The sequence below is a fragment of the Streptopelia decaocto genome (genome assembly GCF_964273445.1).
Source record: "Streptopelia decaocto genome assembly, chromosome: 11".
NCBI lineage: Eukaryota > Metazoa > Chordata > Aves > Columbiformes > Columbidae > Streptopelia > Streptopelia decaocto.
The window spans coordinates 10,979,041-10,998,796 of record NC_138666.1 but is presented as its reverse complement, the minus strand read 5'-3'; the positions used below and the strand labels follow the sequence as shown (position 1 = coordinate 10,998,796).

The window sequence follows — 19,756 nt, the reverse complement described above, 5'->3', positions numbered from 1 at the left end:
TCCATCTCATGATCTTGCATTAACATAAAGCTTTGAAATGTCCCTTTCATACTCTTGTTTACCCACAATGCCAGAGAAAGGGAGGCAGATGATGTCTCTCCTCTCCTTGTTCCTAACCCCTCAGGTTAGGAAGCCATGATCAGAACTATGATGTACTGGAGGATCATATAATTACTCCAGCTAGCATGCAACCAACCAAACAAAAGAAATTTGAAATAATTCAGTATCACAGTATTTATTGAGTGACTGTAACCTGGCCAGCTAACAAAACGTCAGAGTGTTCTACATTAAATGTGCTATGGTTTGGGTTTTTGGGGGGCTTCGTGTGTTTGTCTTTAAGGTTAGTAAGGCCAGGGTAACTTAAAACTGCACTACTAAATCATGCTATTAAACCAGTAACGAAAACTAGAGAAAAATGATGCTTAGATGTTAACTAAGCATATGAGAGAAAGAGTGGCAAGCAAAAAAATAACACTCCAAAACCCCAAATACATTCCCAATGTTTTGGTTTTCTTCCCCTCTCCCCACCTTTTCATAGTGTTATGCACTCACCTACTTACCTGATGCCAAAAGGAGCTTTTTTTAGGTTTTGTTTGTTTGCTTTGGGGTTGTGTTTGGTGTCGGTGTTTTTTGGTGGGTTGGTTTGGTTTTTTTGTTTTGTTTTGGTTGGTTTGTTTTGTTGGGGTTTGTTTTACTTTTTAATTTAACACAAACAAACCCCACACAACCAACCACTCTGGTTATAAAACTGAGAATCCTGCAGTCTTAAAGCCCAGTCCCATGCCAGCCTACGCACACCCCGGCCTTTGCCAGGACACTCTGTGATCAGCACAGGCCTCGGGACACTCAGGGCCAACCTGTTCATTCCAAGGGGCCCTGGGATGGTGCTGAGGGTGAGGACGGTGGCAGCCAGGCTGCTGACCCCACGGCTGCCTCGCCAAGGCTGTGCGCTGCAGAAGCCCTTGCAAGTCTCATCGCTGGGCAGAGAGCCAGACAGGCTGCAGCTTTCCTCTAGATGTTTATGTAAAATTATTAAACTTTACCTAAAAGAAGGGAGACATGCAAACACAGAGATGAGAAAGTTTCTGTAACTTCTGTTTCTAAGGTCCACATCCCTTCACTTCATTTGCTGCATGTCAAAATATTCATTCCACACCGCCACTTTCTTCACTTGTGTTAAAACTGCCTCTGGCCACATTTAATTACCAAGCTATTTCTATTCTTCGTTTACATGCCAGGATGTATACATTAAGGGTCAAATCCTGAAGGAAATCAGTGAGACAACCTAGGCAAAGAAGATAGCATTCAGTAATACTGGAAGGGAAAAAAGGACTTCTGAGAACCTTTGTATAGAGATACTTTTGGAGCATAAGATTTCTACAGCTTTTAAAGAATCCACAGCTATGACTGCAAATAATATTTTTCATTCAAATGCAAAAAAAACCAACAGCTAATGACTGACCCTAAAAAAACAAGGTAGAGGGTTGTCCTCTTGCATTCACTGTCCTGGCTCTGCAATAGTTAAAAGGTCCCCACAGCTGTGTTGGCATCATCGATTGGGGTGAACAAGGAAGCGACAGAAAAATAAAGCCACCTTAATTTCAAGCTCCATTAGAACTGAAGGACTTGGGGGGGAGAAATCAATGTTTGGCAAATGGGAAAGGACAAAATTTGCAAAAGGAAAAATGCATTTTCAGGCTAAGCTAATGCAAAAAATGGATGGTGAACGGCACTTGAGGTTGCCCCTTTAAGGCTGTGTCAGCATTTCCATTTATAAACTCTGATTTTAGTTACACTCTAGTAGATTACCACGGGCTTTGGTATTATTCTAGTAAATACCACAAAATATACCAGAAATGGTAATATAAAATAGCAGTAAGAGCCCACTGGTTGAATAATACACCCTTTCAGTACCTGATGTCAGATTAAGAATTTTTAAATTATGACTTATATGCATACGTACACACAAACAGAACACAGAGTGCTGGGGCGAGCATCCTGAGACCAGATTCTACCAACACTAAAAGAGAAGTCAGAGCTGCCTTTGAAATGAAGCCTGTTTATGATACTCTGAAAAACTTGAAAATATCCCAGATACTTAATTTCAGTCTGCCTCAGTTGCCACTTGGACAGATTGCAGCTTAACCTTCTGCCCTCATTTAGATAAAAGCTCTTGTTTCCGTATCTGGACCTCCAGAGAGCTACTCTGAACATCCACACTCAGAAATCAAAACCAAAACCTGGAACGCAACCTTTAATTTCAGTTCTGCCTAGATCAGAAGGCCAAGGTGAAACTGTTGTACAAATGACATAATTGAACAAAATTTTCCTTCAGTGTAATGGAGCCAGGAGTTTACCTCAAACTTTCTAAGCAGATAAGCAATGAGAGCTTGTGTTCATTTCTAGCATCCATTTCACAGATCTGCACTGAGCTGGACCAAGCCTTTAAGAGTCAGAGCAATACCAGTTCTTAAAATTACCACCATGACTCTGCAATTAGATATTTCAAAACAAGCATAGAGGGGGTCTAAATCTAGTATCAAGCCATTGTGACACATTCAAAACACAAAGCACACAGTCAAGCATAACATATACTTTAATCAGTTAAAATATCTTAGTAAGTGTAAATCAGGCTTTGATCCTGGAACTACCCCCACCAAGTACCCCAAACAAGTTTACTAGAGCAGCACTGAACCCCTCCCTGACACACGTACATAAACCAACCAGCACACATGCAGGAGCCACGTCCTACCTTACATGTTACAGAAGCATAGCCTTCCCATATAATCACAATAATTCCTCCTCTAGCTGCCATTACTGCAATCTGAGAGAGGTCTGCTATGACAGTGCTCACAACAAGAGGACATCAGAGTTTACGTTTTTGGAAAAACGAAGAAATTCTTTTATGTTATGCTTATAAGCATATACCCCATCTTTGAGAGATCGGCTGGCATGATCAGCCCTTACCTGCAATTTTTAAAAGCCACAAACAAAACAACATGTATTTATGTGCTAAATATGGCATCAAGAATTGCTTGACTACCATATTCAGCTTTGAAAATATTTTGCCAAAATAGGGCTTTTTTTACAATTTAGAAAAGCTTGGTCTTTACAAACTCTTGACATAGGAACTGTTACAAACCAGATTTACTGTGAGAAGCATTTGTTGTGTTGCATGCAATTTAAGAACACAGTATTTTAAATGAGAGAGGAAAAATACAAAGTCCTATAATTTAATGGCAAGCCTAAAGTCTTTTTCATAATCTTCCCGGCCTACTGCTCTAGTGGGAGGCATTTCCTGGACTCACAACCCTTTTATGTGCAAGCAATCTACATTTTACAACTGATAAATAATTCAGATAATTAATTGAGCTGCAGTTTAGTGCACTTCTTCAGTCAGCACTATGGAGTACCTTTCAAAAGAGGTTCTGTACAGAAAGTCCCTCTTGCTTCTTAACCCAAGCCGAGGCTTCTATTAAAGTGGATTCCTAGATTTTGAATGTCTCACATCAGCATCCTGGGAATTCATGCCCTACAATGGTCCTCTCTGCTTTTTCCTGTTTGTTTTACTCTCTATATAAGAAACAGGATATTTCCTGGAATTCTCCCTCTGTAGTGCTGACTGCCACCATTTGATAGGTTAGATTCTAGCACCTCTGTGCTGCCCACATACAGGCTGCTAGAACAGACTGCAACATAAGAAGGAACAGAGACGATAAGTAAATACTTTAGGTAAGAAAGCTGGAGAGGTTTGAGAAAAGTGTCAGAGAAATCACTGAATTCAAAGAAGCAACATGGGAGCCCATGGCAAGAAATCTAAGGAGTGTTTTAGTTCTGTAAGAGCATTGACAGAATTTAGAAGTCAGCAGAAACCTAAAATTCATACAACAGAGATTCAATCATATTTGTAACCTTTACATAACTGCAACAGTCAGCAAAGGCCAAGCATTAGGTCCATACCTCTGGCACAAGTGCCCATATTCAGCTCTCGAGTCACCACCTGCTCGTGCTCTGTGGTGTGCACAGGCTGTCCCGGCACACAGTCCCACCACAGCCTCACGGGGAGGAAGGGGGCACAGCCCTGCAGTTTCAGGTGCTTACCCAAAAAAAGTTTCAGCCTCTTCATCAAATGATGCTGTAAAGCATTTATAAACTGATAACACTCCCTGCTCAAACTGAAGCTTGAGGAACACCACACATACAAGAATAAAGTGTTAAAGAATCTACAAACAAGTACGTTTCACGCAGGATTTAAGGCTAAATAAATTTGCTGCAAACTATCCAGGCTTGCAAGTATGTGTGTTGAACATCAATAAAAAATGGGATTGAGAAGGGAGAGTTGAGCCTTCAATACTGATGATAAACTGTAAACCAAGTTCATTAAGTATTTGAGAAGAAGTTTTGGTGTTTTTTTGTTTGTGTTTTTTTGTTTGTTGTGCTTTTTTTGTGGTTGTGGGTTTGTTTGTTTGTTTGTTTGTTTAAAGTAACAGTAACACTAGAAAGTGCAGACTGCGGGTTTGATGCAGAACAGAAGAGCCTTTCCCAATCCACGGAATTAAAGCCTACCAGTGTGTCTGTGTCAATAGTGAGTAACAGCAGAGTAACAGTAAAGTCACATGAAACAATAAAACAGATCCCTTCCTTATGTCAGTCTGCACACTGGATACAATGGGAGCAACTTATGAAGGGAGAATTCTACACAGTGTAAAGCGATTGCTACATCGGGTCCAAAACAAACACAATGAGCCTGAAGAAGCCTTATGAAACTAATTAGCTAGGAAGAATAAAAACAAATCCCAACAATCATTAGAAGGCATAAGAAAAAGTAACATAAGAAGAAGCTTTTGTAGCACATCTTTATCTAAAGCATCAAATAATTTTAAGACCTACTTGGTTACTAGGATTAGAGGACAGTTGACTGTGTCCAACATGAGGGTTCTCTTACATAACTAATAAAGAAAACTTAATGAAAACTGAGAAACAACAAGATCCTGATGTTGACAACTCCATACCAGAACCTACAGATGAGTGCAGACACTCAGCTGTGTTCTAAGCAAGTTCTTTTCAGATAACAGACCACTGTCAACATCAGCCCGACAGCTTGAGATTTGACTCCAAATATCCTCCGACAGAGCAGAAAATAATGTTCTGCAAAGCAACAAAAAAAATCCTTCCACCTGTTAACTGCAAACTAAACAGGAACAAAACATTTAACACTAACAAGTTACTCATATGCCTACAAGATGATCTAAAATGGAGCATCTTGCCATGCTTCCCACTGCAAAGCAGTTTTAGCTCATTTACTAGGAAAGTTTTCTGCACATGGCCTGCAAAAAAAATTTAAGATTCAAAGCACACATGTATTAGGCCTGAGACATGAGTAGTTAGATTTAAATTAAAGTGATCACTGATTAAATCACCAGTGTTAATCATGATTCAAAACAGCAAGCAGGGAACTTTGATTTAGACTATCGATTTTAATCCTGTTTTTCATTTGTACTTTTTAGCTGTTTTCCTAAAGGGAGGGCTGAATCTCATTGGATGATTTAGCCATTTAAACACATTGACTTGCAATTAAATATTGCTTTTATGCTAAATTTGAAGCTTTTCCTAAACATGAAGACACAAGTGTATCTATATTCACAATACAAACTTATTTTAAAAGAACAGTATTTATTCAGTATCTTAAACATTTTTATTAAGCTTGAAAACAATAAATCAGGAATTTCTTATTTACTAGATGACACACATGCATTTACACATGTGCTTAATGTCAAGCTCCACTAGGATGGACTAGACTCCTATGAGAAACAGACCAAATAAAAATGTTCAGTCAATTAAAATTCCTTATAAAAATGAAAGAGTATCCAACTTGTATTTCAAAATGTTTGCATCTCAAATTGTCTATGAGACCAAAGAAATCAAACATTAGCGGCAAAAAGACAGATTGAAAATGATGGCTGGACACAGTATTTCAGCACCTAAACATGCAAACAGACTAACATTTAATAAACTTTCAAAAATGTCTACCTAAGGCAAGTACCCAGTTCCCACAGAAATCACCTAGAGTTGAAATCAATGGGTCTCAGATACCAAATTGGCTGAAAAAACTCTTGATTTCAGGTGGTAAGATATTTTTTTTAAATCTCCTCCTACATCCTTCAAGCTTTTTCCAATTAAGAAATCTCATCTGTCACTTATTTTTTGTTTAAAAAATAAATATGCTTATTTTCATTTAAACAATTTCAATAGTTTATAAGCAACCTTAGTCCATAATGTCAACTGCTATGAATTCAAATTTAAACCCTTCCTTTTTTTAAAGAAACAAATGCATTCTAATGAAAAACATTCAAATACTTACATGGGTCATAAAAAAAAATATATACTGGAGATGAGAAAATATACTGAGAATTATAAGGCCTTGAGATCTGGTATAATTAAGAAAGAAGAAAGCCTTCACATTTTGGTTAGGTAACCAGTAAAATAAACTAAAATTTGAGTATTACACAGTCCTATCCATTTTCTCATGTGGCAGAAATCTCAGATTCAAAGAGTCAAGAGCTTCACTGTTTCTGGGCTTGAGAATCCACAATAAGATTGCTCTTAAAGCAGAAAGGAAAAACAAGAGAAATCCACAACAACAGGAACAGCAGTTACAAGGGCTGTGTAATTCACATGCCAGAAATGCCCTACCTGGATGTCCGTGTCCTTCACGGGTTCAAGAGGTTCAAAAGTAGTGGCTGCACTTAGACTCTCTAGTCGCTGAGAAATGTGAGATATATCAAGCCCTCTAGAGCCAAGAAGAACAGACCTACAAGGAAGAAATTGTACAGCTATGAAATTAGTATAGAACAGACAGAACTCTAGCCCCAAATTCTTTGCCAATATTTAGGCCAGCAGCTAGCAATGTACACACAGTGCTTTCAGCTGTGTCATGAAAACTGCACAAAAATGTAACTTTGAACAGCCCTGTGTGTGTATCTAACCACCTCAGCCCGGCTGAACTGTGGCTGCTGTGCCACTGCAGTACTGCACAGCTGCCAAGCCCTTCCAGACAGAAAAATTCTATAGCATGTTGGTAAACGTCTTCAGCAGCCACCAGAACAAGGTACTGCATTTCTTGGCTTCAGTGCCTGGAATCAGGAATGGTAGCTCCTCAGATAAATCCTTCAACCACTATTTGTAAGTAAGAGAAAGGGACAGTGGCGGGAAACAGCTTTGCAGTCATTTTGTTTCTCCAGGGTGTGTCCTCCCAGCAAGACTCCCCACACATTAGAAACCAAACACGTAAACAGCTTCCACCCTCCGCACAGAGTTTCCAATGCCCATGCTCCACACTTACGCCTTAACATCCGCAGTCTCCTGGGAAGTGCGGGTCAGAGTGCGGGATCGCAGGCGCTCCCCGGCCTGCTGGATCTCCTGCAGGTTGCGTTCGACGTGAGGGAGCTCAGAGATACCTTCTGTCTCAGCTGCAAGCTGTTCTGCCTGCTGGAGAAGCTCTCCAAAGCCATCGGTATCCATCTCTGGTGCAGGTTTCACTCAAGATGCACAGAAACCTTTAGAGAAAGAGAAAATTCTTGCTTAGCTATCAACAGTTGCTATACCGACAGTGGTACAGACAGACCAGCGAGAGTGGGTCTTCTGGAAGAGGATCCTCTTCTGCCCATCCTCCCCAAGCACTAAACATCAAGGAAATACTTTCAAGTGGCCTCAGAGAGCTTTGCCCTACAGGAAAGACGGATCTATGGACCTCTCAGAAGTGGGATACAGATGCCATATGACAGTTCATGTATTGCCTTGATACAAAGGAGAGTGAAAGCAGAGAAGTCCCTGTGAAGAATTTTGTGTTAATTTAGCTATAAACTAATTGTATACATATCAGTAGTTTGGAGAGCTGGACTTGATGATCCTCAAGGGTCTCTTCCAACCTAAGATATTCTATGATTCTATATTTCTATGTATTATAAATGGAGTCACATACATCTTCATGCATAGGTATACACGAGGCCTGAAAACACACATAACGTATCACCATGAGGTTAAATTAATAGCAAAACAGACAAGTGTGTACATAGAAGCTGTAACAGCCATCTACTAAAATGTGCTAATCCATATGTCATTAACCCCCCAAGTCAAAAGAAATAATTATATGGTGTTCCAGCGTAGATGTGTGTGCAACTTCGATGCATGCAGAAAGTTTTACTAGTGTGTGTGAGAATTGCTTGCATAGACCAAATGAGAGAATAGTTAAAAGAAACTACACAGCATCAGGCAAGGGTTGTAACAGATGAGGTCATTAGAGCATCACACAGTTCCAAACTGGAATAGAGTACATTATTTTTACAGAAAGGACAAAAATGTACATGATTGGGATCAACATGGAAACAGAAATGTAGCAGCAATGGTATCCACATTAATGAAATATGAAAACAAAACCCTCAACTTCACACATCAAATCCATGATTTGCAGCTACAAGCACATGGCACCTCTGTAAAGCCACTGAAGAGAACAGAAATCTCGTCTTGCTGAATGGTGCTACGGATATGGGAGTGTCCAGTACAACCTCTCATAGCATTTGCACCCTCACTCAAAGTGCTTGGGATCAAGCAAGACAAAACAGATCTCAATTAATTAATTCCAGCTCTTTATCATTTACTTGAAAGTAAAAATCAATGGAGGCAATCTGGTTCAACAGAGCCCACCAAGAAGAAAACAGGGCATTTTTTCAGACTGTAAACAGCCTGCAACTCAGCATTTCTTGGTAACCCTCAACCATACCAAAGCAATTTAACAGTACGATTTTAATATTCCTCACACTCTCAGTCTCACAGCCATTCCCAAGTACAACTACCAGTGGCAATAGCACTGCATCTGTCTGTCTGGACAAGTGATTTAAAAGCACTGCATGATGATTCATTCAGACACATGCAATTGGAGAAACTGATTCGTACTGCCTGGGTGCCAGGACAAACCCTGACAGCCGGCATCCAGGAACAAACGTGGAATTTCACACGCACTCCCCACCCACTTCTGGAAAGCTGAGAGCTGCCGGGGGAGGCAGCGCTCATATTTGCACTGACTTGTTAATCAGGTGAGATAGCAGAGACTGGATTTGTTTGAACAGATTAGCATGTTACTGAGATGGAGGGGAACAGGGAGGGGTGGTGTGGAAATCAGCAGTTTCATGCCCTGCAATGCAGCACAGAACATCTTTCCACCGTTTACTTGCGATAACTCAGGTGCACCCCTGCCGAAGCTGCCTCTGTTGGCAGACACTGACCAGAACAGCCACACTCCCATACAGTTAAGAATGCAGCAAACAAATCCTCCAGAAGCAACTGCAAGAACAGAACAGACTTGGGCTTGATTTGATCTGATCTGGTCCACTTCATTACCAATGAGATAAAAAGCCAGGAGTGCAAGAAGGCACTAACTTCTCAGAGAGCACTGAAACCAAAAGCATGGAGAATCAGCGCAGTATAAAACTGCTCCCAAACCTGCACTTTTCATCTGCAGACTCCACATCAATACCATATGAGGTCTGTCCCCTAAATTTGCCAATGTAGGACACTTGCAACAACTCTGTGAGATTGAATTGAATTCAGCAAATCTAGAATAAACTAGTTATTTTGGAGCAAGATAAACTACCTGTGATTATAACCAAGCGCTGGAAATGACAGCTCAAAACTTATCTAGAGAGCCAACAGTAAACAGCTTTTCCTAAGCGGCAGAACTCATATATTTAGACGGAGTAACAGCAGGAACAACTTTGTCTCCACCCTGACAGAATTTACTGCATTCGAGAGACTGCAGTCTGACTCTTAATGCTGCTGTGCAGGATGGAAACTGCTACCACAGTAACGAGCAGGGCGATGGCAGATTTTCATGTCTGGCTGGGGAAGGAGCAACAACTGACACCTAAGGGAAAGAAAATACATCAGAAATTAACCTAACTTCTGTGAAACCAGAGCGACCTTGGGCTAAAAGCCAGACTGAAAAGGTTCTTCTGTAAAACAACTTTGATGACTTATCAATAGAAGCTGCTGCATTAGACTGCTATTCCATTAAAGCCCAGTTTAATGTTTCCCCAACATTTAAAACCACAAATAAACGCTGTATATTGTACAAGTTGACTGGATTTAAGCCAAAAACTAGAAAAGATAATGACAGATTTCTTAAGTCTATTCAGACTGGTGATAAGTGATGATTTATTACCTAAAAAACCCTAAAAACTCCTCAAGAGCACTACAATGCTATCTAATGAAGAACACTGTAGCCATTATACTCCAATACAGCCATGTTGAAGATTTTTCTGTTCTAGCTTCAGAAAGACACAAAGCTGAAATATTCCAATGCGTGCGCAAGCATCTGTTGTATTTCACATACTGACAGTCTTTGTGTCACCTAATTAATTAACTTTGAGAAACAGACTAAAAAAAAATATATATATTTTTCCAGTGCTTTGAGAAAAAAGAAAGCAGGAAGACTTCAGAGGGGAGAAGGAAAGCCTCACCCACTACGTTCAGGATAACTGATGGACCAATACAGTTCCACAAGCTGCAAAGAGATTTTTCAAAATGGAAAACCAACAGGAAAAAAATCCAGCATCGGAGAGCCTCTCGTAGAGGCTTCTGCCCCAGAGCAGTCAGGAGACCCAGTTTGACCAGATGGGATCAGCTTGTTTTGGAAGGGAGACACAAGAGCACACTAGTAAGAGAAGTGGGCAATTCTTTACTTGCTGCAGCTGAAATCTGAGGCAAAAGTGCTTTTTTTGATAGGCTCCAAGCCTGGGCTGCTACAGATAATGTAGCAGCTTCTATCTTCTAAGCTTCACATGAATAAGTAAAAGGCCAATTCTGCAGGCCTGGGGAATTGTGTATGAACTGCAGTAACAATGCCCAGCTCTCGCACAGCACTCTGCATAAGCAGACGTCCAGACATTTCAGAGAGGAAGTCAGCAACGTAATCCCCGTGTCACAGACAACAGAACTGATTTACAAAAGCAGAGATGGAAATCAAAGAGCAGGTGGCCAAATCTTAGTTTGTTTTTAAAGGAAAGCACAATTACATTTACAGGATATTAGTGAGACACTGAAATAAGTTGCCTTCTAAGCATGCAGACGCTCTGTCACTGGAGCTTTTTAAGAGTAGGATGGGTATAAAGCAGAAATGGTCTAGACCTGCTGACTCCTCACCAGGAGCAGAGACACATCATTGAGGTCAACTCTTAAGGTCTCTTCCTGTCTTATTTTCTGTGTTCTACAAGTGGAAGTGACCACGTACAACCCAAATATCTGCTACACATTGTCAACAGATCACCCTCTAGTACATAAAGTACAACAATAAATGTTTAATCAAACCTAGCAAAGGGAAAACTTCCATATGCTAGCTATGCTAATGAATATGAAGTCAGGATAGGCCAGCTTAAAACCAAATACCTATAAGCTCCAATCTATACTTTGTACTCCATCTGGTACAACAGCCCATCCCCCCAGCAACAAAAGGCTGATGCAGGAAAATTCAAAATGGAACAGAATACATAACAATCTTGCAACTTACTTATCTTCTACCACCTACCAGTTACTCCTCCCCTGCCTCCCATAAGATTTTCAGCCCTGTATGTTTGGCTTTTAATCTCATCTGTAGGTAGACATGCAAATGTCTAATCTTGCTCTGATTGGTATTAAGCACTTGGTCTCAAGAGCTCTTACAGTACATATGTTGAATAAAAGTGTTTTTTCAAAGTCTTAAAGGCAATAACATTCACAGTTATTTGCACTCTGAGACAGGACAAACAAAGGCACACAACTCTTCTCTATCCCGTCCATTATTTAATCTGAACTGAACAGCAGGCATTTTACATTATTTCTTCCAATATACACTGTCACACATTTGTCGATACTGCCTTTTATCTGCCGTCTGACTTTGAAGTTCCTCACAGAGGTCTCAAGTCCCCACTGTCCTGAATAACTGACTCAGCTGGCAGTTCTGCCATCTCATCACTCTCCCTCTTTTCCAGACACTTAGTACTTTTTTTAAGCACCCGACTCTCACCCAGCTCAGCAGGTCACTAACTTCCACAGGATGGCAAACTGACCCTCATTAAACAGAACATTTAGTTTGGTATTTGAAAATCTTTATATCAAAACCCAGATCCTCTCCCCTCGCTGAATTTGCTGTGATGTTATCACCACAGGAACATTATGGATTTAGGGCACAGAATCACATTCTCCAAGCAGTTTTTAAGTTTTTCCAAGCCCCTAGAAGTTTACCCAAGGAGTAGGGAACCCTTTTAGAGACACAAGTAAAGAGCAGTAAAAAGAGCAGTAAAGCACATGGAAACTTGTTTTTCTTTGTCACCTTAATTCTCTGTGACCTAATTACTGCCCCCTAAGACAACATGGTCACATCAAAGGAGGAGCCCTTGTTTGTACTTGGACTTTAATTCAACCCTGCCCACTCATGTTAGCATGTTCTGGTTTAGAATAACATTGGGACACAGATGGCACTCAGCACTCCACAGTAATTGCTAATTATATACCAATACCCAGGGCATCCACAGCTCAAATTCTAACACAAAGGCAGTTCGACGTCATGGCACAGAAGTTTGGCTGTTGCCCACAGTTGGCAAACAGCAAAAGTTACTTTGTACGCTTTATGACAACTCTAGGAAAATCAAAACCATAACATACAGTGAATCTTGCCTAGGAGGGACTAACAAATAGCATTCTTTAGGTTCAGATATCAAGTTCTGCATCCAAGATGCTCTGTAAGAAATCCTCATAGTCATTTTCACTTGTTTTGCTTAAGAAGTCGGCACTGCCACTTGCAGAGAGGACTTGTGAGCTGGGGTAGGGGGAAAGAGACAGTCGTCATTCTCATTCAAGGACAGTCTGAAGGGTCCACATTAAGTGTTTGAAGACAGCTATCCTGTCCTGCATCAAACTTACTGATCTGAAAAACACAAGAATCCCAAGTATCATCTACAGTTTACGTGCTGCCTTCAAAAGTCTTCTATACCCTCCCAGGCACATATGAAAGTAATGCTTAGCAACTACAAGGTCACATGAGCTTACCAAAACCTGCTGTGGAAGAGACGTTGAGCCAGGGACAGTGCACAGAACTGTTAAGGAAGTTTTATACTCATTAACAGAACACTGTGCCTTTCACAAGCTCCCACCACCAGATGCCTGGCAGCTGGTGCTCTGGCCCCAGCCAGCAACCAACCTGTAACCCCACCATGGTGCGGAATAACCCCCACACACAGAACTTGAAACGGTGAGGACAAACCACACAAAACCACAGCCCTGCTCTCCTGACACCTCCCCATTCAAACAACGAGCTTCAGCTTCCAACACAGCACCTCGGTTAAACACTAAGCTCTCCCTCTGTAGCTGGGCTTTGCACTGCAAACCAGCACAAACCAGCAATGAAGAGACTGCTCCTCACACATACAAAACCAGCTCCGCTGTTTAAACGCAGGTTATTTTCCGAGTACATATATAGAAACTCCCGAGGAGCCCAAGAAAAGCCCCCGGGGAGGCCTGCAAGTGCTCCCACCAGCCTCCTGCCGCAGCGGCCCGCACTGCGGCTGGGGCGCTGGTCAGGGAGCGCCGGGGCCGTGGCGCCGCCCGGGGCTGCTCACATGCGGCCTCAGGCAGCCTTCTCCGGGAGGAGGCTCGCCTCAGAGGAGGCCTCGCCGGAGCCCCTCACCGGAGGGCACCGAGGAGACAGAGCCCCGGGCGGCTGCCGAGGGCTCGGGACCCGGCGGGGGGGACGTTAGAAGCCACCACCGCCCACCGAGGGGGAAGAGGAGGCGGCGGGAGGGAAAGCCATGACACACCCGCGAGCCGCCCTCACCTGCCCGCCACTCCGGCCGCCGCGCCTGCCGCCCCCGCGCCGCGCGTCCCCATTGGTCGCCCTCACGTCCCAACCCGCGCTCCCATTGGCCGAGATGCCGCGCTTGCCTGCGCCGAGCTCTTCTATTGGTCCAGCCGCCGCTCTTCCCCGTGCGTCGGCTCCCGCCCTCTCGCGACAACAACTTTATTGAGGCGCCCGGAGACGGACACGGACAGAGTGTTGGGGGGGCGGCTGCCTGCGGAGATCAGGGGTTCGAGACTGCCCTGCGCCGCTCCGCCCCGTGCGCTCGGCGCTGTACGTTCTCCATCACCAGTGGAACAGGCTCCTGAAGGTGCACGGGGACACGTTGCGTTTGGTCCCCTCCTAAGCACACACGCATAATGGCAGAGGGTGGGGCAGGACATTAGCATAAGCCTTACAGCAGATATTGCCAATGAGCTGGGATTCGTAGGGCAAGATCTGGGAACTGGGATTTCATGGACCCCGACAGGGCACGTCCAAGAGCCTGCTTGTGTGAGAGGTGGTGGACAGACCTCGTCACTGCTCTGAAACATCACCCATCAAACCTTCAAAGCCCCTCCCTCATAACTACAGTCATGTTTTTTGTCCTTCTCAAGGCTTGTTTTAATGGGACTCCCATTTGCCCAGCTCTCCCCATATCCCACCACCTTGCTCTCTGGTGAAGAGTTATTCCTGCTGCGGAGATCCTTAGTGCCATGGTCCAGCTGCAGTGACACTTTCCGATCCCATTCCTTATATCCAGTAAGCAAAACAGATGCAACACCAAGATTTCCTACAGCCCTTCAAAGCTGAATGGATTTCTCAATTAATACAGCCTCTGTGCACAAGATTCCCATGTAAAAAGCAGTTCCCATGCCTAAAGCAGCTTTGAGCCCAGGGGCAGCGCTGACACGGGCTGCAGTTGCTACCCTCTAATTGCAAAGTGCAGGAAGGGGGTCCAGGTTCATCCCTGTCCATCGATTCATGGCCCTGCCTGCTGGCCTGTGAAGCAGCTGCACAGAAATCTGCACTCACTGGGCTGTGCTTGGGCGAGTTACATCCCAGCCTGTCCCAGCACCACAATCCAGATTTTCCCAAGGGTGTCTCCTTGCACACAGGATGACAAATATCAGAACATGGCTTTCCTTGAAGGCTCCTGAGGAGTTTCTTTGCTTCACTAAATGCAAGTTTTTTAAAGCCATCATAAATCACCTCCTGCACTTCATTTTTTCCCAGTTGCAAGCATCACTTAGGGCATATAAAACCACCCAAGGTGGCTCTAAAATGTAGCTAGCCAGGGAGCTGCCTTCCTCAATGCTCAGGTCTGCCCATACCCCAACACCCAGGGCAGGACCATCTCTAATGCAGGGCAGAGACTTAGGTCCACATCAGAGTATGGGGTGGTGCATAAGCATGTCTGCTACAACTTATAGCCCTTCGGGGGCTGCCCCAATTCCACTGGCCCTGCTTCATGTCTCCAAGGAGGCAAAGGTGACTCGCAGCCATTCCAGCTGAGCTGCCTTTCCCGGGGGAAAAAGAAAAAAAGTGCAAACCCCAATTTTCCCCCCTGTGAGGCAGCTAGTGAGGCAGATAGGTTGTGCTGTGCTGTGACACTCACCAGTTGTTCAGCAGCTGGCTAGCAACCCCTCAAAAATCAATTTTTTTTCTAATGCTGGGTGCCTGCCTGACTCCCCAGAGTCCGTGTTCTTTATGAATCTGTAGTTTTAACTCTTTCTGATGCATTTAGTGCCATATGCCGAGAGCTGGCACATACAAAGCATTTTTTCCCCATGCCATGGACTGATTCATGCCCTGGGGTGTGCTGCATTTGCGATGGCCCCAGGGTGCCCGGCTACACCCTTCATGAAGCTTCATCCCAAAAATTAGCAGGGAGAGAGAGCACTTGTGTCACTGGGGTGCTTGGGCCAGCTGCATTGAGGGGTGCGTTGGTTCCTGGCAAGGTGCCCTGGCAGGATGGGTGTCCTGATGGGATGGATAACACAGTGGGATGGGTGTGCTGGTGGGATGGGTGCCCTGACGGGATGGATAACCTGGTGGGATGGGTGTCTTGGTGGGATGGGTGTCCTGGTGGGATGGGTGCCCTGACAGGGTGGCCATGTCACCCCAGCTGTCTCCCTCAGCCTGTCCGGGCTCCCGGGGCAGCTCTCCAGCGGGAGGGAGCGCTGAGCAGCCCGGGGACAAGTCCTGGTGCCCCCCGGGGCGGGCTGGGAGTAGCTGCCGCGCTGCAGGGCAGGTGGCACGGGGGGAGCCGGGCACACGCAGGGACAGCCGGGCCAGGCGGGTCCCGGTGCTGCGGGCGGCGCTGAGCCCGGCACAGGCAGGTGGCAGCAAATCCCTACGGTCGCGCTCGGCGGCACCGAGCCCTGGGGAGCCGCTCCTGCGGGAGGGGGAACCGTCCCCTCTGCACGGGGTGCCTGCCCCCTCTGCACAGGTGACATTTCCCCTCTGCATTGGGTGACCGTCCCCTCTACTCAGGGAATGTGTCCCCTCTGCACGGGGTGCCTGTCTGCCCTGCACAGAGAGCATGTTTGGTCTGCACTGGGTGCATTTCCCCTCTGCTTTAGGTGTCCGTCCCCTCCGCACTGGGTGCACAGCGTGCCCGTCCCCTCCGCACTGGGGGCGCAGCGTGCCCGTCCCCTCTGCACTGGGTGCACAGCGTGCCCGTCCCCTCTGCACTGGGTGCACATCTCCTGAGGACAGAGTATTATGCCCGTGCGCACAGGGTGTTTGTCCCTTTGGCACACGGTGCATCTCCACTCTGCACAGGGTGTATTTACTCTCTGCACACGGTGCATGTCCCCTCTGCACAAAGTGCGTGTCCCCACTGTACAGGGTTTATGTCCCACCTGCACAGGGTGCCTGTCGTGTGTGCAAGGTGCTCGTCCCCTCTGCACACAGCTCTCCTGCACACAGTGCACAGGGTACACATCCTGTCCGCACATGGTGCCTGTCCCTTCTCCACAGGACACGTGCCAGCACCACCCAGGGCTGTGGAGACTGATCAGCTGCATGGGGCTCATGCAGAGCAAGAACTGGTGCTTAGCACAGCTCTTCGGGCTGCTGCACCCCACTGCACGGCTGCCTGGCTGGCTATGCGCCCAGGACACCTCTGCCCTGGCTCCCCTGGGTGCCCATGGGAGACACACGATCACCTCAAACCACCTCTGCAAGCTGAGCTCTGCTTTTTTTCAAGGGGCTGGACAAAGCACACTGGTCTCTTCTTGAATCGAACCTTTATCCCACAGCTCTCCCACTACACACAACTGTGTGCGGGCTGAGAGCAGTTGTCACTTCATTAAAAAGTGTTTTTTCTGAAAAAAATGCTCCTGAGGGGACCTGAAAGTCCTCAGGCACTTCACCTCAGCTACAGGCACTGTGCACATCCCAGGCCAGCACCTCCCATGGGCACCTGCACCCATTCCACTGGTCTGGTGGTTTTCCCAACTCCAAATCTTATCTGGGGAGGCTGCAGAAGGCACTGGGGTTGGGGGCCCACAGCTCTCAGGCAGCTTCTGCTGTCAGATAGGTGTACAGGAGCAGGCAGGGCAGGCTGGCAGCCACAGGTGTGGAGGTTTCGTGCCCATGTACCATCCTGGCACACCTCTGGGAACAGGGAGCAGTTGATGCCCGGGGCACTTCCTGAGAGGGGAAACCCCATCCACATCCCAGCTTTGTTTCTGGCGAAGGATGTGGTGTTTGGCCCCAGGGGGGTAGCTCAACCCACAGCCCCTCTGCTGCACTGGCTGGGGTCACAGCCCTGCTGCACCCAGCTCCAGCATTGGGGCCACATCAACCCCCCAGCAGTCTTGTTTTGCAGCAAAGCATCTTTCCCCCCCCCTTTTTTTTAACGCATTTTTTTTTCCATGTCCTTTTTTTAAGGACAAGGCATGCCCTTAAACCTCAACTTCAGCTCTAAGCCTCTACTGCAACACAGACAGGGTGCTAGGATGCTGCTTAGGCAAAAGACACACTAATGCAATAAGGCAACACATTTAAAAGGCAAATGGGTGCTGAGCTGGGTATTGCTTTTCTCACTAGTGAGACTGGGTGCTGAGCAGGCTAGGCAGCCCCTGCAGAGCCATACACTGAAGCTGGGGAAACCTTTGGGGAAGGGGCAAGCAACTCCCCTGGGTGCCTGGAGCATCCTGGGAAGGGCTTGGGCATTAGGGACTGGCACTGCCACATTCCCTCCTTGCAGACACCCCTCCTTGTGCCACCCAGCCTGGCAGAAAGGACTGCATGGGTGTCAAAGGGCCTCCATTTCACGCCCCAGGGTTTGTAAATTCATCCTGTCTCTGGCACCTGATCACCAAGGGCTGGAGGGGACATCCCCGCTGGGCTGAGCTGTCCCTCTGCATGAAGAGGCAGGAAAGGGGCAATGGCAGTGGGGTGCCAGGCCTGGCAGCAGGGCTGGGAACCTGCTTCTGTGGCAGGGCACACCCAGGGGATGTGCACGGGCAGGCATGAGCAGCCACCCTAGCCGGCAGCAGGAGCTCCTGTGCCTAAAAAGCAACTTTCACTTGGCAGAGACTTTCGGAAGTAAATCACAGCCCCACACACTTTCCCATCTGCCCACCTCCTGATTCCAGCACGCTGCAGCCACCCACCATCAGGGCGCAAAACACAGCCCCCCACCACCCCAAAACAACAATTCCCACACAGGAGTCACAAGCGGTGACAGGGCTCAGCTTCCAGCACAACAGCAGCACTCACACCTTCAGACAAGGTCTTTTATTTTCCTCCAGTTTCACCACTGGTACAGAAAATAGAAAACATGAAAAAAACAGGGTTTTTGTGCCCCCCACCCCCCATCCCTGAAGCATGCCAGCTATTTACAGGCAGAGTTGAGTGGCTCAGTGGCAGCAGCTGCACTTGCTGCTGGACGGCTCCTTGCACACGCAGCCCTTGGCGCAGTTGCTGCAGCTTGCGGGGCAGCAGGAGCAGCAGCCTGTGGGGGACATGAGAGTTAGGGGGTGGATGGGAAGGAATGGGGGTCCCATGGGGCAGGGGCACCCCTATGGAGAGTGGGAAACACACCCCACCCGCCAACCCCATGGGTAGGGCTGTGATCCCAACAGGGCAGCAGTTGGGGGTCTCTATGGAGGTCCTACAGGGCAGGTGCAGCCTCCCAAAAGGGAGAGGGGGGGATTCTCCAGGGGGCAAGGGAAGATGGAAGGATCCCCATGAAGGTCCTGCAGAGCAGGAACACCCCCTCAAAGTGGAACATGAGGGTCTCCAAGGGTCAAGGGAGGAAGGAAGGATCCTCATGAGGGTACTGCAGGGCAGAGGCACATCCACGGGAGAGGGGTGGGGTCTCCATAAGCAGTCCCACAGGGCAAGGTGGGGTTTCTATACAGGACAAGAGTCAGGAGGGCCCCATGGGGGTACCACTAAAGGACAGGGAGGTGCCCATGAGGGTCCAACAGGGCAAGGGCAGCCCCCCAAGAGAATAGCTGTGCCCCCCGGGCTGAGCTCCCACTCACTCTTGCGGCAGCTCTGGCAGCGGCAGTTCTTGCACTTGCAGGACCCGGCGCAGGAGCAGGAGTCACCTGGGGCAGAAGAGGGGCAGAAGAGGGGCCGTAAGCGGACTCGCCGCAACGGGACTGGCCGGGCACGGCCGGGAGGGGAACGGAACAGCACACTTACCGGCGGCACACGTGCAGTCCTGGGGATCCATGGCTCGGCTAGGCGCGGCTTGAATAAGCTCGGCTACACACGGCACAGCTCGGCTGGGCTCGCAGCGGTACCGAGTGGCCCCGGCTGCCCGGTATTTATGGGGTGGAGGAGCAGGGCGGTGCTCGGCGCTGCGCACGGCGGGGCGGGACGGGACGGGACCGTGCGCACCGGCACTGTGCTCACCGCCGGGCCGTGCTC

The 19,756-nt window shown here is 46.8% G+C and overlaps 2 protein-coding genes across 2 annotated transcripts in view; both read right to left on the bottom strand.

Annotated features, from left to right (window-relative positions):
* The window catches only part of NUP93 (nucleoporin 93), a 79,108-nt gene extending 65,196 nt beyond the window's left edge, over positions 1-13,912 (bottom strand). The window contains exons 1-3 of the mRNA XM_082062960.1: positions 13,862-13,912; positions 7,343-7,556; positions 6,694-6,811 (exon numbers count right to left, since the gene is read on the bottom strand). Of these exons, the coding sequence (XP_081919086.1) occupies positions 6,694-6,811; positions 7,343-7,521 (297 nt within the window). The 5' untranslated portion in view covers positions 7,522-7,556; positions 13,862-13,912. The remainder of the gene's footprint in view (positions 1-6,693; positions 6,812-7,342; positions 7,557-13,861) is intronic.
* A 4,686-nt stretch (positions 13,913-18,598) lies between these two features.
* On the bottom strand, positions 18,599-19,756 carry LOC309444580 (metallothionein-2). Its single transcript, XM_082062539.1, has 3 exons — positions 19,529-19,756; positions 19,366-19,431; positions 18,599-18,830 (listed from the first exon to the last, which is right to left on the bottom strand). Exons 1-3 carry the CDS (start codon positions 19,557-19,559, stop codon positions 18,736-18,738), a joined length of 192 nt encoding a protein of 63 aa, XP_081918665.1. The 5' UTR covers positions 19,560-19,756; the 3' UTR covers positions 18,599-18,735.